The sequence below is a fragment of the Ammospiza nelsoni genome, chromosome 3, assembly GCF_027579445.1.
Source record: "Ammospiza nelsoni isolate bAmmNel1 chromosome 3, bAmmNel1.pri, whole genome shotgun sequence".
In the NCBI taxonomy this organism is placed as follows: domain Eukaryota; kingdom Metazoa; phylum Chordata; class Aves; order Passeriformes; family Passerellidae; genus Ammospiza; species Ammospiza nelsoni.
The window spans coordinates 114,552,374-114,576,074 of record NC_080635.1 but is presented as its reverse complement, the minus strand read 5'-3'; the positions used below and the strand labels follow the sequence as shown (position 1 = coordinate 114,576,074).

Below are 23,701 nucleotides of genomic sequence, written 5' to 3'. Positions count from 1 at the left end.
GTTCTGGCTGTTTTCTTTCCCTCCCTTCACCTGAAATGCTTTGGGGACTGTTCCTGTGCTGGAGGCTGAGCTGACACCAGGTGTTGGCTCTCTGAAATCCTGGAATCACAGCTGGTGTGAGTGGGCAGGGGCTTGGAGAGGTCACCTAACCCACCTTCTGCCATGGCAGGGACACTTCCACTGTCCCAACCCCAATGTCCAGCCTGGCCTTGGGCACTGCCAGGGATCCAGGGGCAGCCCCAGCTGCTCTGCCCACCCTGTGCCAGGGCCTGCCCACCCTGCCAGGGAACAATTCCTCATTCCCAATCTCCCATCCATCCCTGCCCTCTGGCACTGGGAGCCATTCCCTGGGTCCTGTCCCTTCATCCCTTGTCCCCAGTCCCCCTCCAGCTCTCCTGGAGCCCCTTCAGGCCCTGCAAAGGGCTCTGAGGTGTTGACAAACTTCAAGTGTGCAGGGCTGTCCTCCCAAGCATTGGGAGGATGAGATTTTTGTTCTTTAGTTTGATTTCCTTGTTATTTTCTTCACTTCTTCCTCGTGGCTTGGTGATGCTGAGGGTGGCTTCCCTTACCTGCCAAGGAGCAGAGTTTCTCCTAAATCACCTCAAAAACACCTCTGAGTCCTTTTTCTGACAGAAGCAGTTTCTGCCACCCACCAGCTGCTGCCTGGCTCTCCTCGGCTGAGACAAGGGATGGGTGCAGCACCCGGGCTGTCCTGTTTATTCTTCCTTGGAAATCTTGTGCAAGAGCCCTGCTCCAGGGGGACAGGGGAACTGCCAGGGCCAGAGAAAGGCCAGGATTGCTTTAGAATCAGAATCTTTTAGGATGTGTGAAAAACGCCAATTGCCTGTTTTTAAAATTTTTAAAAGTTTAATAGTAATAAAATGGTTAGGACAATATGAGACAATAAAAACAAAGAGTTATGGATGTCCGGGTACCTTTTCTGGGCATCATGAACCCGAAAAAGGGCCCTGGTTAACAAAGGATTAACCCTTAAAAGCAATAGCCCATTGCATATTCATACACTTCATACATGATGCATAAATTCCATTCACACACAGGATTCTGTCTGGTCATTGTAAACTTCTTCCTCCAAATCCTAACAGTGCCTTTGAGGCAGAAAGAAGTTAGTTTATTCTGATAAGAAGGCAATAAATAATTTTTTTCTGAAAGATTTAGGTGTCCTGTGGCTGCTGTCTTGCTGCAAGTCTTTTCTTTTAAACAAAGCATCTTCCATAGCACAGTTTCTATTTTAACAATTTTTATAACCTAAAACTACATTTAACACAGTACTTAAGAGAATTAATACAGCATTGCTTTCTAACAGAACACATACAATATCCATTTGAATATTTGCAAAAAGCCAATCATAAAATACATGCATTTTTCACAGATGGAAAAGAAAAGTGGGAAAACTCCGCATTGAGTCCAGCCACTCCCCCACAAATACCACATCTGAGAGACCACCACTGACCCACAAATGCCACATCCACGCTGCTGTTGAATCCCTCCCGGGACGGGCACTCCAGCCGTGCCCTGCCCACCCTGCAGGTGTTATTTGGGGGGGTTTAACCCCTTGCAGGCTGCGGGGGCAGAGCAGCGCCCTGGGCAGCTGCAGGCGGGACCGGCCCGCACACGCTCGGCCGGGCAGGGCTGCAGCCCGTCGGATGTGACTCATCCCGGAGACTCATCCCGCTCCTCCCCTGCTCCGCCGCTGCCTCTCCCGCGTCCCCGCCGCCTGCGGGACCCTCGCTGCCATCGATCGGCACCACCGAGGCTGAAGCCGCTCCGGTGCGTTCCGTGCCCGTGCGGCGTGCAAGGTGCCCAGGGTAGCGGGGTGGGCTGGCGGCAGCGGTCCGGGAGGGCTGTGGGATCCTCGGCTGAGCCCCTGCGCGGCTCCCGGTCCGGATGGAGCCCACTCGAGCCCCGCCCGGCCCCGTGCCTCGGCTCCTGGCATGCCCAGGGGTCCCGTGTGCCCGGCGGGGCCGTTTGTGGGGCAGCGCTCGGGGCACGCCCGGGGCTGTGCCCGTGGAGGCAGCGCCCGGGCAAAGGTTCCTTTGGCTCTGCTGGTGTCGGGCACGGAGCCGGAGCGAGGTAGGAGGAAGGGGGGATAAGAAGGAAGGAGTCAGAGATCCCGGCCGGGCGGTGCCGGTGTCCCCTGCGGGCTCAGGGCACGGCAGAGCCGGGCCGGTGTCACCGGCGTGTCACCCCCGGGAGCAGCCCCTTGTGCTGGGGGGCACGGGGTGGGTGGCACCGAGGAGCGCGACAGCCCCCGACTGTGTGCCCACGGCAGGGACTATGGGATGGTGGCTTGGCAGGGTGGAGGGCTGGGGGGTTGTGGGGCCGGCAGGATATGGGGGAGCTGATCCAGGGCCCCCCGCTGACGAAGCCCCGTTTGCAGGGAGCCAGAACCGCCCCCGGCCCCACATGGAGCTCCCGGCGGAGGATGGGGCTGAGGCACCCCAGGAGGGGAGCCCCGAGGCTGAGGTGAGAGTGGGCAGGGGCTGGGGACCCCCCCTGGACAGCTGCCAGGGAACCCCAGCAGTGGAAGAGGGGGGAAATCCATGGATGGGGATGTGAGACCCCCACAGGTGGCAGTTTGGGAACCCCCATGAATGAAAGGGGGAGACCCACAAGTGAAAGATGGGAGACCCCATGGGTAGGTGTTTGGGTACCCAGATGTGGGGAGAATGTGAAACCCCACAGGAGGAGGTTTGGGGACCCCCATGAGTGGGGATTTCGGGGATCCCCATGGGTGAAAGAGGGGGGATTCCTATAGGTAGTTATTTATGGATCCCCAGGGGGGAAGGATGGAAGACCTGCCCAGGCAGGGATTTGGGGACCCCATGGGTGGGGATTTCAGAGACCGCCATGGGAAGGGGATGGGGGACCCCATGGGTGAAGGATGGGTGATTCCTATAAGTAGTTATTTATGGATCCCTGGGGGTGGAGGATGGGGGACCCGCACAGGCAGGGATTTGGGGACCCCCATGGGTGGGGATTTCAGGGACCCCCATGGGAAGGGGATGGGGGATCCCCACGGGTGTAGGATGGGCGATTCCTATAGGTAGTTACTTGTGGATCCCCGGGGGGGAGGATGGGGGACCCGCACAGGCAGGGATTTGGGGACTCCCATGGATGGGGATTTCAGGGACCCCCATGGGCAGGGGATGGGGGATCCCCATGGGTGAAAGAGAGGGGATTCCCATAGGTAGTTATTTATGGATCCCCAGGGGGGAGGATGGAAGACCCGCCCAGGCAGGGATTTGGGGCCCCCATAGGTGGGGATTTCAGAGACCCCCATGGGAAGGGGATGGGGGACCCCACGGGTGAAGGAGGGGGGATTCCTATATTTGTTTATGGATCCTACAGTTATTTATGGATCGCCAGGGGGGAAGGATGGAAGACCTGCACAGGCAGGGATTTGGGGACCACCACGGGTGAAAGAGGGGGAATTCCTATAGGTAGTTATTCGTGGATCCCTGTGGGTGGAGGATTGGGGATCCACACAGGCAGGGATTTGGGGACCCCCATGGGTGGGGATTTCAGGGACCCCCCATGGGCAGGGGATTTGGAATCCCCATGGGTGAAAGAGGGGGGATTCCTATAGGTACTTATTTATGGATCCCCAGCGGGGGAGGATGGGGGACCCGCACAGGCAGGGGGGACCCCCCACGGGAAGGGGATGGGGGATCCCATGGGTGAAGAAGGGGGGATTGCTATAAGTGGATTTGTGGATTTGTGGATCCCCGGGATTGAAAGATAGGGGACCCGCACAGGCAGGGATTTGGGGACTCCCATGGGTGGGGATTTCAGGGACCCCCATGGGAAGGGGATGGGGGACCCCAGGGGTGAAAGAGGGGGAATTCCTATAGGTAGTTATTTGTGGATCCCCAGCGGGGGAGGATAAGGGACCCGCACAGGCAGGGATTTGGGGACCCCCTGGGCTGAGGACAGGGATGAGGGTGCAGTGCAGGGATGTGACCAAGGGCTGTGCTCAGTCTGGGTGGGGGGACACTGTGCCACTGAGGTGACAGCTTGACCCTGACGGTTCAGCCAGCTCCCTCCCCTCCCCGCCAGGCGCCCGAGGGGCCGCAGCGCCCGGCGGGGCAGTGGTCGGGGGCCGAGGTGGGCTCGTGGCTGGCGGCGCACGGCGGGCCGGCGGAGCTGGCCCGGGAGCACGCCCTGACGGGCCGGGCGCTGCTGCGCCTCAGCGAGGGCTCCCTGCGGCGCATGGGGGTCACCCCGCGGGGCCGGCGCCGGGAGCTGCTGCGGGAGCTGCTGCGGCTGCGGCTGCGGCACGACGTGCAGGAGCTGCGGAGCATCGCTGCCGGTGAGCATCGCCCGTGCTGGGGGCAGCGGCTGCGCTGCCCGGGGGATGGACGGTGCTGCGAGAAACGAGGCTCGCTCTTTGGCACAGACGCGTTTTATGAAAAATCCTTTCCTTAGGATTTTTTTCTCTCGAGAAGTTGAGAGGCCTCATGAACGAAATGTAAACAGTGGTTATCTGCTGCCGTGGAATGCAGCAGGTGCGTTGTGATGGTGCTCTCAGGGGGTTTTGGTTGAGGGAAGAGACGAGGATTTGACTCCATGTTTCAGAAGGCTTGGTTTATTATTTTATGATATATATTACATTAAAACTATACTAAAAGAATAGAAAAAAAGGTTTCATAAGAAGGCTGGCTAGGAATAGAATAGGAAGGAATGATAACAAAGGTTTGTGTCTCTGTCCGAGCCAGCTGGGCCGTGATTGGCCATTAATTGCAAATATCCAACATGGGCCAATCAAAGATCTACCTGTTGCATTCCACAGCAGCACATAATCATTGTTTACATTTTCCTGCAGCCTCTCAGCTTCTCAGGAGGAAAAATCCTAACGAAAGGATTTTTCATAAAAAGATGTCTGCAACAGGTGCATCTGTGACTGGTCTCATGTGGTTTTTCTAATTAATGGCCAATCACAGCCCAGCTGTCTCAGACTTGCTGGCCAGTCACAAGATTTTATTATCATTCCATTTTCCTTCCTTTCCTTGCTAGCCTTCTGATGGAATCCTTTCTTCTATTCTTTTAGTATAGTTTTAATCTAATATATATATCATAAAATAATTAATAAGCCTTCTGAAACATGGAGTCAGATCCTCGTCTCTTCCCTCTTCCTGGGACCCCTGTGAACACCACCACACACTCTGAAGTTTTTAGAAATTTAATAAGGGATAAAAGGGATAAAGCAAAAATAACAGTGCTGGATGTACAGCCGTAGCCACATGTAACATTAACTATAACAAGCAAAAATAACAGTGCTGGATGCACAGCTATAACAACTTGTACTATTAACTATAACAACTCTCATATATTTTTCATTGCATTGCTCAAATACATATTCACGAAAATGATACATATTCAAAATTCACTTGAGTTTATTTGTTCCTGGAATTCTTTAGCTTTGTTTGACTCCTGACCTTATCTTAGAGCATGCGCCACAGTGCAGATGTGATTTTGAGAGTTTTGTATTTTATTTCTTCACAAGGGCCCCTGGTCCATGGTTTGACAATTATTTATAGCTGAAGAGTGAGTGGTGAATTCCTCCTTGCTCTTTTGGTGTTATTTTCATGGTTCTTTTCAATGTTATCTTATACAGACATTGTAGCCATTTTTATAAGTATTTTCAATCAATATTAGTTATTTCACTATTGTCAGTCAGCTACAAAAATAAAAGCATTAGTTATTATTTCACAACTAAAATTACTTCTGCAACAGTTAATGTTATAATACACAGCACATAGCCTCTATTTTAATATTTTGTGAGAGCTTAAACTATAATATATTTATCACACTAAAATATATAATCTACACTGGAATTAGGGTATTAAACATAAAAGGCTGACAAATGTTATTATATGAAATAAATATTAAAATGAATAATAAATATGAAATTATATTATATGGAAAATTGAAAGGTGATTACAAACAGCACAAAATAATTTGCAAAAGCCAATATAATAGCGAAAGCCAACAACTACACAGTTATTTACAACAGTGTCACCTTCTCCCCTGTGCCCAGAGTGAAGATGATGTCCCTGTGGATGTCCCAAAGCCTGTGGGAGCAGAGGAGATGCCGTGTGAGGACAAAGCAGCTGGGACTGAGCAACACATGCAGGAACAGTGCTGGAGGAGCCCCAAGATCACTGTGACCCCCCAAAAATGCAGAGCCTGCCCAGTGCAGGAGTTGAACAGCAGAACCTTAGAAGCAAAATTCGATCCATGAGGCTGGGCAGTTACCCCAAGCAGATGGAAAGCAGTCCCAGAACTGATCTTGTGTGAAATAGGGGGTCACAAACACGAAGACACTCATTGGAGTGCTGAAAAACTTTTAAAACGTTTGCAAAAATCTATAATTGGGTCTAAAATGGCTCAGATTGTGCAATCAAGGATCCAACAAAGTATAGTTTGTTAAAGAAACAGCACTAACAAGGCTAACAAAATAATGCTGGGAGCCATAAAACCTGGAAATGTTCTGGGTGAACATTGGCAGATTGATTTTACTGAATTGCCCAGACAAGGGGGGGTATAAATCCAGAATTATTATAAAGTTCTGGTGGATTCCTTCTCTGGGTGGCCAGAAATCTTCCCTTGTCACACCAACCCGGTTAGGGAAGTCACTAAAGTACTGTCAAATCAAATAAATACAAAACCCCAAAAATACAATAAATCAAAAATTGGGGGTAACTTTGGGAGTGTCATCAGACACAGATTCCCATGTTATTGCAGAAGTGATACAACAACTTAGGAAAGCCTTGGGAATAGCTTGGGATCTTCACACTCCTTACAGGCCCCAGGCTAGTGGCAAAGTGGAGTGAGTGAATTATGCAATCAAATTGCAATTGGGTAAAATGTGTCAGGAAAGCTCCTTGACCTGGGTCCAAGCCTTACCTGGTGCTCTGCTTCAAAGCAGAATTCAGCCGTGGGGCACCAGCAAAATCAGCCCCTGTGAGCTGCTCTGTGGTTGACCCTACCAAGTGCCACACTCCAGGAAACACACATGTTAAAAAGCAGAGGTTGATTTGAATAATTACCTCATTTCTCTTAGTAAAACCTTTCAGGATTTGCAGTGGTTGGACACACCAGGGCACGAGTTCCAACCAGGAGATTGGGTCTGTTTGAATGACTGGGGAACTGCTGCACTCCAACCAAAGTGGAAGGGACCTTTCCAAGCACTGCTGACAACTTTTACTGCGTTGAAACGGCACAAAGTAAAATTTTGGATACCTTGTTCCAGAATTAAAAGGGCCTAAGCCCCTTGGGAAGAAGTCAAGAGCTTGTCACGAGCTGTTTTACAAAACCAAATGGCACTAGACCTTGTTTTAGCATCACAAGGAGGAACATGGACTATAATTAACTCCAGTTGCTGTGTATTCACTGACCAAAAAACACTGTAGAGTGTCTACAGTTGTCCAGGAAATCTGGAAACAAACTCAAATTTCAAAACCAACAGCTCCTGGCGATTTGAAGAAATCTGGACCAAATGTCCTTCATGGGTACCCAGCTGGACCTGGTGAAACATCTGTTTATAATCACCACCTTAATAATTACTGTATGGTTTTAGCCAGCATCAAGATTCAGTGTTGCAGCTGTTTTAATGCCTTACACTCCTAAAGGAAATAAAAATCTTAAGAGACTGGTTCCCTAAAGAACTCAGAATAATGAAGAGGAGGGATTTGATATGGACAGGAGAACAGCACAGCCTTGGAGAAACAGATAAAGGATGTAACTCAGGCAAACAGAAGTCATGAAAATTGGGAGCAGGATACCAGCTCAGCTGTGCAAGGCTGACAAAGCAGAAGTTGTGCAAACCAAGGATATTTCCCTTACTCAAAAGTGGGGGTCAAGGAACACGCCCCTAAAAAGGACATGGAATTTTAAAGACAGACCCCCAGGAACCACATAAGGACTCCTGGTAAGGGGTGTGACTGTGTAAAATAAAGTCAAGTATGCAGGGATAGCTAATGAATATGCAATCAGTTGTATGATAAAAGCTCTGTTCATCCAACACTGTCAGACTTGATTGGAGGAAGTATCCCCCAAATGACCAGTGCTGCAATAAAGAACGGCAGACACGTCCCATGCTACACGTTGAACAACAATTTTTAATCCTTTTCTTCTTTTTTTTCCTTCTCTAAAAGAAAAAAGTTGGAAAAGACTTCCAACACCCTCAAGTTCACATCTCACCAAAAAACTTTCACTCCCAACCAGGCAGCAGCAGTTTCACTTTCACACTGCTGCAGAAAATCACAAGATTTCCAGGAAAGCAGTAATTGCTAAATCACTGCTCCTATAAAAAGGGAAAGAGCTCCCTCCAAAGGAGCCAGATCTGGGTGGGCTGTGCTGGAATTCACTGAGCAGGGAGAAGGGAAGGAGAAGGTAGGGAATGGGAATGGGGATGGGGATAGGGATGGGGATGGGGATGGGGATGGGGAATGGGGATGGGGATGGGGATGGGGATGGGGATGGGGATGGAGATGAGGATGGGGAATGGGGATGGGGATGGGGATGGGGATGGAGATGAGGATGGGGAATGGGGATGGGGAATGGGGATGGGGATGAGGATGGGGATGGGGATGAGGATGGGGATGAGGATGGGGATGGGGATGGAGATGAGGATGGGGATGGGGATGGAGATGGAGATGGGGAATGGGCATGGGGATGGGGAATGAGGATGAGGATGGGGATGGGGAATGGGGAATGAGTGTGGGGATGGGGATGAGGATGGGGATATAGGGATATGGGGATATGGGGACGGGAAATGGGGCTTGGAAGGAGAATGGGGATGACATGGGGATGAGGATGTGTATGGGGAATGGGGATGGAGAATGACTATGGGGATATGGGCATGGCGATATGGGGATATGGGGATAGGGGGATGGGGAATAGGAATGGGAATGGGGATGGGGATGGGGATGAGGATGAGGATGGGGCTGAGGATGGGGAATGGGGATGGGGAATAGGATGGGGATGGGGAATGGGAATGGGGATGTGGATGAGGATGGGGATGGGGAATGGGGACGGGGCTGAGGATGGGGAATGGGGAATGGGGATTGGGGATGAGCTGCGGGGATGGGGATGAGCTGCGGGGCCGGGAGCCGGGATCTGCCGGGAGCGGGATCTTGTTGCTCTCCCGCCTCCTGTTCCCTGTGCTTTGCCAGGGCTGGGGAGATGGCAGGGCAGGAGCAGAGGGGGCTGAGGGCACGGGCGGGCGCTGTGTGCTCCGAGCGTGGGCTGCAGGAAGCCGCCTTTGCTGGCACCGCTTTGGGCAGCTCGGGGGAGCCGTGTGCGCTGCGGGGGCTGAGCTGGGAGGGCCCCGGGCTCAGAGCGGTGGGAGCGGAGCGGCGGGGGAAGGAGGAGGGATGGATGCGGGGATGGAGGGGCACAGGGAAGGCTGCAGAGGCCAAAGGCTGTCCCGAGAGCCGGCAGCGGGGCTGGCCGGGCACAGATGGCGAGCGGAGCCCCTTCCCTGCCGCCAGCCCGAGCCCGGCCGGGAAACGCTCCCCGCAGGCGGGGCCGACCCTGCCCGGCCCGGGCACCCCCAGCCCCGCGGCGGGGCCGGATGGCTGCGCTCCCCTGAGGGCAGGAGCCGGGGGGATCATTCCTTTTCCTGCCCCTGCAGGGAGGGTGGAATTCTCCTCTCTTACACTCTAAGCATCACCACCCCGAGCGCTCGGGTCCCTGGGACAGCCCCACAAAGGCAGCAGTGTTCCCAGAGCCTCTTTCCCTGGGCCAGGGCTGCGGAAAACACTCTCGGGGGGCTGTTCCTGTGAAACGGGGTGCAGGCATTCCCATGGCAGGGCCTGCTGCCAGCCTTGCTGCTTCCCGCCTTTGCTTCCAAGGATGAACTCGGTCCCGAGTTATGCTCTGAATGTGCTCAGAGCCTCTCTGCAGGCACTGACACAGTCACATGGGGCTTTTCCCCTATTCCTGCAGCACTGGGAAGCCGTGCAGGGACTGCCAAGGCTGCCTGGGGGCAGGTTCAGGGTGCGACTGAGCTGGAGTTGATGTTGTCCAGGGCAGCCTCTGCCTCCTGAAACTGAACCAGCACTGGCAGTGCTCCAGTGGGAGAGAATTTGGGAGAGGACAGGACTGGGACAAGTGGCTCAAGTGGACGAGCTCCAGCAGTGACCCTGAGCCAGCTGTTCCCATCCTGAGAAGTCATCCTGCACTGAGGCTCTGCTGCCCAGGGAGCAGCTGGACATGTGCCCACAGAAAACAATTGGTGTCTGAAATCCCTTCTGTGCTCTGCAAGCACACCCAGCTTTCCTCTGCTGCTGAACTGCCCTTGTCTTGAGTCAGGGGCTTTTCCTGTTTCTGCTGTCCCCATCCTGTCCCCATCCTGCTGGTGGGAGCACACGAGCTGCTGGGGGGGCTCAGGGCCTGCTGGGATCCAAGCCCAGCGCTGCTTCTCCCCCCTCTGTGGGGCCCTGAGCTTCCCCCCAGCAGCAGCTGCGTGATGTGGGCAGGGGTGGGACAGGGCCCTGCTGCCCCACTGGCAGTGCTGTTCCCCTGGCTCTGCCCCCTCCTCACCTTGTCTGCTGCCCCCAGAGCACAGATGTTCCCTGCACAGCCTCTCACCCTACAGCAGCCCCAAGTCCTTCTCCTCAGGGCTGCTCTCAATCCATTCTCTTCCCAGCTTGTGTCTGGGCCTGAATTGCCCCGACCCAGGGGCAGCACCTGCACTTGGCCTTGGTGACCTCCAGGGGCTTTGCTCTGTCCCACCTCTCCAGCATGTCCAGCTTCCTTCTGGTGGGGGAATGTGGATGTAGGTCCCAGGTGAAACCCTGCTCTGGTCACCTCCCCAGAAGAGCCCTGAGGAGTCTTTGCTGCCTGGGCATTTGTCAGTGGAGGTGAAGGGTTGGCCTCCAGTCCTCCCTGGAATGAATCCTCACCGCTCATGGGTTGCCTTGTGCTGACTGTCTGCTCTTCTCCTTTAGGTTTTGGGGCCTTTCCTTCCTGCTGCTCTTCCTCCTGAGTTCCCAAGGGGTTCCCATCTTCTTCTTTACACCCACCGTGTACTCCAGGCCTGCCCCTGCTGCTGTGCTGTGTCCCCTGAGCTGGGGCCCTCGACTGCCGGTGTCTGCTGGGAAGCCAAGGCTGGGAGCAACGGGAGCATCTGCTGTGAGGTGAGTGAGGGGAACCAGAGCCCACAGCCCTTGCTCAGATTGCCCACATCTGCAGTGATTCCCTGCACAGGGAAAACTGCCTCTGAAGGCTCTGGAAGGGTGCCGGAGCCCAGTCCAAGTCCCTGGGATCAATTCCTGTGCTGGTAAGAGTGCAGAGGCCTTGGTGGGACAGAAGCTGAATGCTCAGATGGGATTTTTGTAAGGAATAAATCTCTCCAGTATCCAAGGGAACTGAGACTGGGACAATTCTTGGAGTTGTGTGAAAGAGTCAAAACCCCAAAGGTTTAAAGGCAGGTGCCCAGTTGAAGGTTTGCGGGCACTTTTCCTCCTGTCACCAGACATTTTGAACTTGGTGGCTCTGTGGTGGCAGAAGCCAAGATGGCCACCAGTGGGCACTTGGCTGATGAGATCCTCTGTGCTAATGAGCAGCAGATTACAAAGGCCACCTCTCTGAGATGGGTCCCAGCATCTCCAGTCTCCCCTGAAGGGCCACCAGCATGTCCCAGGCACAGCCGTGGGCAGGGACAAGGTGGATTTTCCCCCTGCACTGGGGTGGGCCCCTGAGGGTGCCAGGAAGCAGCTCCTGGGAAGAGGCCAGAGAGGGGCGAGGGAGGGGCTGCACTGGCAGCTGGAGCAGGAGCACAGCTCAGAGCCCGTGGGGGGCATGGGGGGAGTGTGTCTGGGGAGTGTGGGGTGCCATGGGGGGAGTGTGTGAGCGCTGCCTCCGGGTGCTGGGAGCAGCAGGCTGGGCCAGGCAGCGAGCAGGGCAGCCGTGGGCTGGGCAGAGGGTGCAGGATGCAGGCAGGGCTGTTGGATGGGCAGAGGGGCTGTGCCAGTGCTCCAGGGAGCCAGGAATGGCCCCGGCTGTCTGCACTTGTGGATGGAGGAGTTGTGCTGGGAGGATGTGGGTGATGGTGAAGGCAGCACCTTGTCCAGGGCAGGTTGTGTGGCTGAGGGAGTCTGTGTGTATCTCTGTGCTTGTGTCTCTGTGTGTCATTGCTGTCTCTGAGATACACACTCAGCTTCAGCGTTGGTCCTGCAAACAGGAAAGCGACGGAGACATCCAGGGTGCTACGAAGGAGACCCTGGCTCTTGTGCCATCCCGGGCCTGGCTCCAGCAGCCGTGTGGGAGCAATCCTCAGGGCGGCAGCTGCTGCAGAGCCTCTGCCAGGAGCCTGGGGCCTACGACAAAACCTTAGGGAAAGTCTCTGTTCTTCCTCCACAGCCATGGCTTTGCAGGAGGACACACAGGAGGAGGATTCAAAGGCCCAGCTCCTGGCAGAGGCATTTGAGAAGGAAGGACTGGATGCTGGATACTGGCTGCCCAAAGCTTCACAGATCCTGGGAATCAAGTGCCGAGAAGCCCTGCAACATCTGGAATATAAAGATTACCTCAGGCTGGAGTGTGAGGTACAGCACCCCTGGGAGAAAAAGGCACTCCAGAAACTCCTGAACATAACAGATGACAAAACAGCCGCTAAAGATCTGCAGGAACAATGCATGGAGAAGACAAAGCAGAGACAAAATATGGCCAAACAAGCTCTGAAGGATCTGACAGAAATGCTCAACAGCCACAGTCACAGCCAGGATGCTCTGAGGGAGAAATCAGAGACTCTGCGGCAAGCCATGGAGATTCCCAAAGAGTTCTGGCCACCGCCAAAGAAACCCTTGGCAGATATGCTGGAGAGCATCCAGAAGCAGCTGGAGCAGCAGGAGCAGTCAGGAGGCAGTGGGGAGAACATCCCTGACACGGAGGTGCTGAGGCAGGCGTCAGGGGGATTGGCCCTGCAGGGCATCTACAGAACCAGCAGACCTGAAGATGTGCTGGCAAAGCGAGAGCAGCTCCTCAGGGTTCCTGAGGGGTTCCAACTTGCTGGTCCAGAGCAAGGATCGCTGCTTGAGAGGAAGGAGTTCTCCTCCTCTGCAGCAGAATGCACTTTCACCAAGTCCATGGAGCAGCTGGGCTTCAGTGTGAGCGTTTCTGCCAAATCCTCATTCTGGGGGATTAATCTGGGAGGGAGTGTAGATCACAGCAGCTCCTTGCAGTCACAGCACACCCACCAGTCCCACTCTGAGCAGAGCTACTTTTGCACCACCAAGTACCAGTACATCCCTCTGGCCTCCTGCTACTTCCAAAGGCATCAGCTTCGCCTCTCCGATGCGGCTCTGCGGGAGCTGCAAGAAATGGAGCAGCTTTTGAGCTTCAGCTGGGAAGAAGACAACCCCACCTTGGTGAAGATGTGTGAGAGCTTCTTCAGCAGGTTTGGGTCCCACATAAACCAGGGTCCCCTCCACTTTGGGGGCATATTCTGGTGGAAGGCATCTACAGAAGGATTCCGAGCTGAGCAGCGGGAAGAGGTGAAACGACAAACATCTGAAGCACTGAACAGCTTTGTTGGGGCCAGCTGGGGTGGCTTCGGGGCCAGTGTAGGAGGGACCCTGGATGTTTCCAAATCCAGCTCAAAGGCTTCTGTCCTGGGGAGAGACAGAGAGAGTTCTCATACAGGAATTCAGCTCTACGTGGTCAACACAGGGGGCCCAGCAGACACATCTTCCCTTCCTCAGTGGAAAACGGGGCTTGTGTCTGATAACACAACGTGGTGCGTTATCGACCGTGGCTTTCAGCTGATCCCAGTGTGGGATATCATCCTGCGCAATCACTGCAAGGATTTTAAATCCGTAGATAAGATGAGCAGAGCACTCAGGGCTGGGTACAAAGAGCTGACAAATCAGAGCATTGGCACTGTTTTTGGACAGGAACTGGGCAGTGCAGTGCAAGAGGCCAGAGACTTCATGGCATCTGTGAAGGCCTGGGAGGTGACGAAAGTGGATGACAAGAAGCTGCTCATGCTGATGGATCTTAAAGATGATCTGAATGAAAAAACCAAAAACCCCAGTGTGTGGATCAACGTGTGCCTGTCAGACAAAGCCCTGCAGGACTTCCTGGTGAACACCGTGCGAAGCTGCCAGGAGTCACCTCCAGAAAACACCACCTCCATCAAGGCAATGTTGAGGAGTCTCCTGAATCCTCATATCTACTCTGTCAAGGACTTCCCTGAGGCTTCCTTCATTATGCAATGGGTCTTCCAGACTGAGCACCCACTTCCCAGATCTCCCAAAGTCTCTGAGCTTCAAGAGCTCATCAAAACACTGCAGCAAATGCAGGAGCACATCCATGCTGTCACCTACACACCAGGAAGCTCTGCTTCTGATGTTCATGAAGCAAAGATAGAAGCCACCCAGACCAGCAGCCTGGCCATTTATTCCTTACTCCAGTCTCTCCAGGAACAGGCTCAGAAGGACATGGAGCTGTTGGTGCTCTTGATTGTGACCAGCACAGGATACCAGGTGGAAAGCAGCACTTTTCAGCACCTCCTTGGACACCCAGAAATTCACTACATGGCCAAGGAAATGGAAGCGGCACATGCAGAGTACATGAACCTGAAGGAGCAAGATGCTGACAGAGCTGAGGCCTCCCTCCTGCTGACGGGTCTGACTGTGACACCAGAATGTCAAGAGCTGTCCCCTGAGCAGAAGAGGGAGCGTTTGGTTTTCATGGAAGATCACATGAAAGGCTTATGGTCCCCACGGATAAAGAATCTCCTCCAAAAGCACAGTGGAGATGAAGACTGGGAGAGGCTGGAACACGACTTGGACTCTTTGATCAGTGGGGGCTTGGATGAAAAATGGGATGAACAGAGGATGCTGAATATACACAGAGACCTGGAAGACACTTTTCCAACACCTGAGTTCCCCAGTCAGTCCCAGTCCGAGTCAGACAGCAGCAAGTCCAAAGAAAATGAAGACATTGCAAACCAAGAGTTCCTCCAGCTGCTCAAGCGCCTTGGACTGGAAAGTCACTATCCAAGGAAAATGGGGATGGGAGATTTCCGCACCATCTGCAAGACATCTCTGCAGGACGGCCAGCCCAGCCAGGACAAGGAACTGCCATTTTACTTCTTAAAAAAACTATTAACGGTGGATTACCAGGTGAGGTACCTGACTTGCTGGGAAAGGAGAAATCCCGGCCTTGTACCCATGCCACAAAGCAGAGAGCAAGAACTCCAACAATCAGATTCCTTTCAAAACTTTCTTGATAAGCTGATGGAAGCAGCTCCTATATGTGCAAGCAGGGAAAGCCATGTGCACCCTATGGACCTGCAGATGGCCATTTTCCATTGTGCTGATGACTTCCTGAGACAGACCCTGGCAACCAAGCTGGCGTTCTGCCAACTGGCGCTGCCTCTGCTGGTGCCCAACCCGAGCACTTCACGCATCGAGTTCCCATTTTACACCTTCAGTCAAATCCAAAGGAGCTGGAAAGAGGTGGACAAGTCAGGAAAGCAGGCCCAAACAAAGAGTTTCAGCAACAAACTCATCTTTCAGGCACACACACCCATTGTGTCCTTCATCCGCATTGGCAGCTCGGCCTCCTATTCCAAGTCCCAGATCCTCAATGCTCTGCTCAGCAAACACAAACACGACACTTTCTTCCACCGCCACTGCAGAGGCAGCACCAGAGAGCGTTTGCTGATGGAAGGGCTGGTGGAGATCGCCTGGTACTGCCCTGGTGGAAGCCCCAATGACACCTTTGAGCGCTGCGTGGCTTTCTGTAACCTGCATGGAGATGCCAGGGATCACGGAGCACAGCTGCAGTTCCTGCAGGAGATATCTGCTGTCAATGTGGCTCTTGTGTCTGATTGGGAGCACATGGACAACAGGGGGAGAAAGCTTCTGCAGGACCTGTGGCAGTCACAAAGGCCTTTCATTTGTCTTCTCACAGAAAAAGAGAACGTTGCAGCTGGACAAGCAAACAAAAACATAACAATAGGGATCAAGAACAGAAATGAAGCAGAAATGATGGACCAACTGACCAAGACAATTGGGGATCTCCTGGAAGGTTCTAATCCATGTTTTAGCCTGGAGGCCTGCGTGGACAAAGCTCGCCAGCACGGATTCATAGTGGATGCAGATCGAGATGCGTGTGTGACAGCCAAAGCAAAGGCAAAGGAGCTGGTGGAGCTTCTGAAGAAAGAGAAGCTGTCTGAGATCAAATCCAAGCTGCTGCCACTTCAAGGAAAACTGTGGTACCAGTGGTGCCAAAAGGACAAAGAACTCACTCGCTTGCAGGAGAAGAGGAACAAGAGCGTTGAGCATCATCGGAGCCAAATTGAATATGAGAAGAAAGCAATAAGAAAAAAGCAACTTGAGCAAGCTTTCCCTCTCAACACACTGATGAAATCATTCCTTGGCTTTCTCCAGGTCCAGCCAGCAAACACCAAGAAATACTTCCTGCACTGGATGAAGGTCTTTATGCATGAGCTGTCTCGTGGTCGCCTTGAAGAACTGAGGAAGGACTATCACAAATTATGGTCTGAAATCCTGTCAAGAAAGAAAAGCAAGGAAAAGCCCAGGGGCAACGATGAGTTGCTGAGTCATTTGGATGCCCTCTCTGATGAAATCAATGATTCATCCATCGGCCTGGAGAACCTTTTGAGAGAGTTAGGGCAGATTTATGAAGCTCTGGAAATAATGAACTACAAGAAAGAAAATTTTGTCAAACTGCCAGAAATTGCAGCAGATCTGGTGGTCTCAGGGTACCCCATGGAGCTGATGGATGGGGATGCTTCTTACCTGCCCTTGCGCTGGGTGGGAGCAATCTTTGACAGCTTAATTGAGAGGCTGGGGGACAAACGAGTGTTTGTGCTCTCCGTGCTCGGCATCCAGAGCACAGGCAAGTCCACCCTGCTGAATGCCATGTTTGGTCTGCAGTTCAACGTCAGTGCAGGGAGATGCACCCGCGGAGCCTTCATGCAGCTCATCCCAGTGGGCGAGGAGCTGCAGCAAGACTTGGGCTTTGATTTTGTGCTGGTAGTTGACACTGAGGGACTTCGTGCCATCGAGATGTCCAATAAACACTCTCTGAACCATGACAATGAGCTGGCTACCTTTGTCATCGGTGTTGGCAACTTGACTGTGATCAATATCTTTGGAGAAAATCCATCAGAAATGCAGGATGTTCTCCAGATCGCTGTGCAGGCTTTCCTGAGGATGAAGCAAGTCAATCTTTCCCCAAGCTGCCTCTTTGTCCACCAAAACGTGGGGGAAGCAACTGCCAAGGAGCAGAACATGGAAGGGCGAAGGCGTTTGCAGGAAAAGCTGGATGAAATGACTGTGGTAGCTGCTCAGCAGGAATGCTGTGATGTCTCCTCCTTCAGTGATGTCATTGGATTTGATGTGAACACCCACATTCACTACTTTGCTCACCTGTGGGAAGGAAACCCCCCAATGGCACCACCAAATCCCAAATACAGCCAGAATGTCCAGCAACTCAAGAGCAAAATCCTCCAGGCTGCCAAGAAGCAATCGCAGTGCAGCATTCTGAGGTTCTCAAGCCTGAAAGATCGTGTTGGTGACCTCTGGAATGCTTTGCTGAATGAAAACTTTGTTTTCAGCTTCAAGAATTCCCTGGAGATTGCTGTGTACAGGAGACTGGAAACTGCCTTTAGTCAGTGGACCTGGAGGCTGAGGAGTCACATCTTAGATGTTCAAATGAGACTGGACAAAAAAATTCGGAATGGGGACTGGCAGAATGTTACCAGACAGCACCTTGAAGGGCTGGTGCAAGAGACAAGTGATGCAATTGAGAAAGAAGTGGAAAAGTATTTCAGGGAGGACAAAGACTGTGAGACACTGGTCCAGTGGAAATTAAGCACAGCGCTTAAGCTGAAAGAACTAAAAGAGACTCTTCTTCATGAAACAAAAAAGAAATGTGAGAAACTCATTGAGCTCCAGAAGGAGCAGAAGAAACTGGATGAAAGGAAGCTGGACTATGAAGATGAGCTCCTGAAAAAGAGTAAGGACCTGGCTGTGAGTCTGAAAGGGAAGAGCCTCAGTGAGAGAGAACTGAAGGACAACTTTAATCTCCTCTGGAACCAATGGATTGCTGAAGTCTCCCGTGCTGCTCCTCCTCCAGAACGGGTGGATATTGATGCACAAATCGAAGATGTCCTTCTAGAGCACTTTAAGGAGCCAGGTTTCCATGCACGGATGAGGTCATTTCCCAGAGGCAGAGGGTTTTCTTTTGATCCAAAAAAACACATCATGAAGAAAATGTCTTTTGACATTAGGTCACTTTTGAGGAGCATTTCCAATGCTGATTTGATCAAGTTTGAGCAAATGACAGACAACATCATAGCGCGTGTGGTGGCAAACATTGCTAAGAAGGAAGAGGAGAAACGCGATTATAGTCGAAATTTTATTCATGAAATACTCAATGAAGTACAGGGAGCTGTCAACTCTGTCCCCAGTGATGCAAAATATACTTTTAACAAAGAGTACAGCATGGATTTGTCTCTGTATCTGTGCACAATGGCAGCAGAAAGGTTTAAAGCCATGCACGAAGCATTCCAAAAGGCAAATGACCCAGTTGTGTACCTGAACAGCAAGAGAGAAGATTTCTTCCAATGTTTCCAGATTTCCTGCCAAGGAGCCACTTCTGTCACAACTTTTTCTGGTTTCCTTTGTGATAAGATTGAGCCAGCTCTTCACCAGGCAGTCTATGAGAGGACAGCTAAAGACATTGCTGAGGACATGCAGAAATCCCCAGATTTCCAGGGCAGCAGAGGCAATCTGGAAGTTTGCATCCTGAGATATCTGGCAGAACAGGAAAAATTTGAGTATTTCAAGCAGTACCTTATGTCTCCAAAACAGTTTTGTGAGAGTTACATTGAGAAACGTGTTAGGAGTCACTGTTTAGATGGGAGTCGGAGGCTGGAGACTTTTTTAGGTTCCTCCCTTGATATTCTCTATAAAAACATCCTTTCAGCTGTTTCTTTAGCAACCAAAATTGTCAAAGACAGAAAAGACAGAGAAGACAAAGTCTCTCTCTGGTTGGATGAATTTTGCAGGGAACTGACAGAGGTGATCAACTTGCCCAGAAGTGACCTGAAGGGCATCGAGCACCAGGAGGTCACAGACATTGAGTTCCTGAGCAGGGCCATGGCAGAAGCTCTGGATGACCTGAAGGAAAGGCTCACGAAAGAATTGGCTGGTGCTGACCTGAGCTCGTTTCCAAGGCAGCCTCACACCATCCTGGCAGAGCATTTTTCAGGGTGCTGGGCACAGTGTCCCTTTTGTGGGGCTGTCTGCACAAACACCATGCAGAAACATGACGGAGACCATCAGCTGGTCTTCCATCGCCCAGAAGCTTTGACGGGAATGAAGTGGCATGGGACAGACCATCTCACGATCGATATTTGTTCCAGTCTCGTTGCGAGTAATTGTACATTCAGATTTGATGATGGCCCCTGGATCCCTTACAAAACATACCGTAATGCTGGACCTCCTGTTTCCACTTGGAACATTCTTCCTGATTCATCCATGCAGGCGTACTGGAAATGGTTTGTGTCTCATTTCAGGACACAGCTGGAAGCTTTGTACAATGGGAAATTTCAGGGCAAAGGAGAAATCCCGGAGGGGTGGCTGAGAGTTACCAAGCAGGAAGCACTGTCTGAGCTGGAGAAGCGTTAGGCCACGTCTGTGGGGAGGAAGAACCACAACAGCTTTGTGGTTTAGGAGAACTTTGTACCAGGCTCTCAACAAAATGCAGTTCCAATGATGACGCTCTCAAACCATGTTCACCTAATGGCATCTAAATTTCCCAAATTTGGTGAAATAAGGCAAGTTATTGTGGCCGTTGCTCAGCAATGCCTCACTTCATGAGAAAGCCAAATTGCTCTTGCCTTCTTGCCTGATCTTCTTAAAGCACCTTCTGAACCTCATGAATTAGAAATTCTTGTTTCATTAGCAATGGAATTTTGTGCTGAGTTTCAATACCAGGGAGATCCACAATTAAATGTTACCCCCCATTATCCTGTGTACAGAAACTCAAAGTTGTGGTGCAATTGTACTACCCCAGTGCCCTTTAGTGTGAAACGGCAGACCTAGATGAGTCCCCACAGCAGTTGCCAAAAAATATTAGCTCATTTGTTTAAAATGGCCAATGTAGCATTGGACATTTTGCTATGATAACAGCTAATGTTAAAAAAAGTCATCAAGAGAAAACATAGAGAAAAAGGATTTACCCAGCATTATTAAGAAAACTGCAATTTCAAACCCTAGAGCCCTGCAAAATGAGTTACATCAGCTTTATTTCTACCTTAACTTCCCTCAGTTTTAATGCCCTCAGGTGAGGCATTAAAACAATTAAACTAATTGTGGTGTTGGCTGAGCAAAGAAGTCAATAGTACTTCCATTGCAATTAGTAATTTGATGACAGATGTTAGTGCTGTCAAAATGCAACCTTACAGAACAGAGCTGCCATGGATCTTCCTTTACTGGCACGTAAACATAGTTGGGAGGATTTGGAAGGACTGTGTTGTATGGACTTGTCTGACCATTCAGAGTCCATCCACAAACAACTTCAAAAACTGAGAGATTGTACAAATCAAACGAAAACAAATGATAGATCATAGTTAGACGCCTTGTTTGAAGGATGAGTTTTACAACTTAGACAAAAGAACTTGGCCAAATAGGTTTACACATGTTAATTGTTATCATAGCAATGTTAGTGGTAGTGCCTTGTGTACTTCACTGTGCATGAAAAATGATGAACAAGGCCATCAAAAAAGTTTTGTCTATCCAAGAGAGAGGGGAGATGTGAGAAATAGATTTGTGGAGAGTTCTCAAGGCCTGACAAAAGACCCGCACAGTAAGCATCTGCATGCAAACTTTGAGATAAGAAATGCTGACTTAGAAATGCCATAGAATAAGACAGATATAGTTGAGAGAGAAATAAAGCTAGAAAAAAGTTTTGAAAGATGGCCTTGCAAATAAGATTAGATACTTTAGAGAAACAGAACAATAAACAATACATTGTAAGAGCACCCATGACAGGTAGTTTTAAATAATTGGCTTTAAGGCATCTACACCATGGTGTAGCAAAAACTAATAAGGCAAGAAACATTTATAATGTTTTGTAATTAGGAAAAAGTCAGATTCTAATCGTGATAGCATGAATTGTAACATCTGTACTGTCTCATCCTTCATATGAGACTGATAAATAGAATGAAAACTTTTTAAAACACTGCTCAGTTGCCCCATTCTCTGGGTGAGAGAAGGGTTAATATCCGATACCCCAGAGGCAGTTTTCCTGCAGCAAGGAACTGTCCTGCTTGGAGAAGGGGCTGCAGGGCCTGAGGCCAGCTCCATGTGGCCTGCAAGCTGGGCTGCTTGGCTTTTGGGTGTCATCCTTCCCTCCCTCATTGCAGCCTCCTGGATCAACTGAGGCCGTTCTCCCAGCAGGAGCTGTTGTGCCTGCAGGCTCAGGAAAGCAGTGACACGACCGCCCCAGGCTCAGGCAGTGCTTTCACTCCCTGTCTCAGGGGTGCTGTGTCTCTGTCCAGGGAAGCTGCTCCTGCTCGGGTGCCTGGGGCTGCTGCCCTTCCCTCCAGCCCTCAGCCCCAGCAAGAGCTGCTCCTGCCCTTGGCCTCACTGTTGAGCAAAGTCTTTGGAATGTCCCATGTGGAGAATCATGTCTGCCATCGCCTGTAGGGGGATAGAATACACATAAATAAATGTAGTATAGAAAGTAATCTTACCCCTGAAAGAGTTGCAGCTGAGCCAATTATTAAAGATCAGGAGCAGGCCTGATTTTAACAGGCCACAGCTGCAGCCAATAAGAAGAAGAGTGTTATAAAAGAGTAGATTGGTTGGCTGAGAGAGAACTAGAGTCAGGTGACTACGGTGAGGACAAGGAAGAGTTAGTGCCTAGAGGAGGTGCCTACAAGAAACATCAAGGAGGTATGAAACTCTAGCAATATGGAACCTTTGCAATATAATGACAATAGAACCTTTGTAATATAATGATAACCAATGGTGACCCCGACATGAGTCGGGAAAAGGGATCTGAATGCTAAACTATATAACCACATGGATTCGGGAGGACCCCATGGATTCAGGACTAAGCTGAGGAAAGTGAAGGGAGACGTGCATATCCTATTGATGATCATTGGTCTCCGCTTTATTGATCCAGCTTACATACTTCTATAGTAGTGTTAATTAAGCTCATACATATTGCAAAAACCGAGCTCATCATTGGTTACAGATTACATGCCAACCCCTCCTTTGTTGCTAATACCTGTGGTTTCCTTGTTGAGGCTAATACTTGTTTTTATATCCTGCTGTTGACTGTTATTGACTACATTCAAGGGCTCCATGTTTTTCACCTTGTTTTTCTCAGCATTTGATCAAGGACGCAGTGTTGTTGTTTTTCTCGTAAGGAAAAAGGCTGAGAACTTACTACTTACAGCTGCTTTTTACTGCTTAACCAGCTGTATATGATCATGGCCTTTTTCTTCAAGCCATGTCTGAACAAAACTCTCCAACACTAAGCTATATGACCCTGTGGATTTGGGAACCCTGTGGATTCGGGGAAACAGGATTTGACTATATAACCCCGTGGATTCAGAGAAACAGGACTCGACTATATAACCCTGTGGATTCGGGGAAAAGGACTTGAATATTAAACTATTAACTATTGGTAAAATATATCAATTGCAGCTATTAATGTTTGTTAAACGTAAGTATAAATGATTTTGAAGATAAGTATTTTGTAAACTGAGAAAAGCTGCAAATCTGAACCAACACTCAGAAATATATATGTATATGTATTTGTACTATAATATGTTGTCTGAAGATTTGTACAACTATTAGTTCCGAATGAAATGTATAAATGTCTCATAATGTCAATGTATTTGAACATGTCCTTCTAGAAACTCTGTAATTAAAAGAAAAAAGGGGAATTGAAGGGGGATAGAATATAAGTAAATAAAAGTAGTATAGAAAGTAATCTTACCCCCAAAAGAGTGGCAGCTGAGCCAATTAATAAAGATTAGGAGCAGGCCTGATTTTAACAGGCCACAGCTGTAGCAAATAAGAAGAAGAGTGTTATAAAAGAGTAGATTGGTTGGCTGAGAGAGAACTGGCATCAGCTGGAAACTGCAAGGACAAGGAAGAGTCAATGCCTAGAGGAGGTGCCTTCAAGAAACATCAAGGAGGTACAAAACTCTAGCAATATGGACCCCTTGCAGTATAATGGCAATAGAACCTTTGTAATATAATGACAACAAGCACCTTCTGCAGCAGCTCTCGGATTCAGGGTCCTTTCTCTTCTTGGTTCAGCTTTTTCTGAGGCCTGTGGCCAGGTAGAGTGTTGGAGATTTTTGCTCAGACACGGCTTGAAGGAAAAAAGGCTTAAAAATATACAGCTGATGGAAAAGTGAAAGGCAGCTGTAAGCAGCTAATTCTCAAGCCTGTTTCTCAGGCATGTTTCTGTAAACAGCAAGAGTTCTCAAGCCTGTCTTCAATAACAAGTAAATTCCTTGTCCTTGGATAAGGTATGGGAAAGCAAAAGTGACAAACATGGAGGCCTTGAGAACCATTCATATCAGGGTGAGAACACAAATCTTGGTTTCAATAACAAACCACAGGTATTGAAAACAAAAGGAGAGGTTGATGTCTAATCTGTAACGTAT

General features: G+C 50.4%; 1 protein-coding gene across 3 annotated transcripts in view; it reads left to right on the top strand.

Annotated features, from left to right (window-relative positions):
- Nucleotides 1-10,974: 10,974 nt before the first annotated feature.
- Nucleotides 10,975-23,701, top strand: part of LOC132070913 (interferon-induced very large GTPase 1-like) — a 45,651-nt gene continuing 32,924 nt past the window's right edge. The window contains exons 1-2 of one of the 3 annotated variants that reach the window (XM_059468106.1): nt 10,981-11,165; nt 12,391-22,849. In XM_059468106.1, the coding sequence (XP_059324089.1) occupies nt 12,393-19,697 (7,305 nt within the window). In that variant the 5' untranslated portion in view covers nt 10,981-11,165; nt 12,391-12,392 and the 3' untranslated portion in view covers nt 19,698-22,849. Of the gene's footprint in view, nt 11,166-12,211; nt 22,850-23,701 lie in introns of those variants that run through there. The other 2 variants (XM_059468105.1, XM_059468107.1) reach the window with 2 other exon arrangements.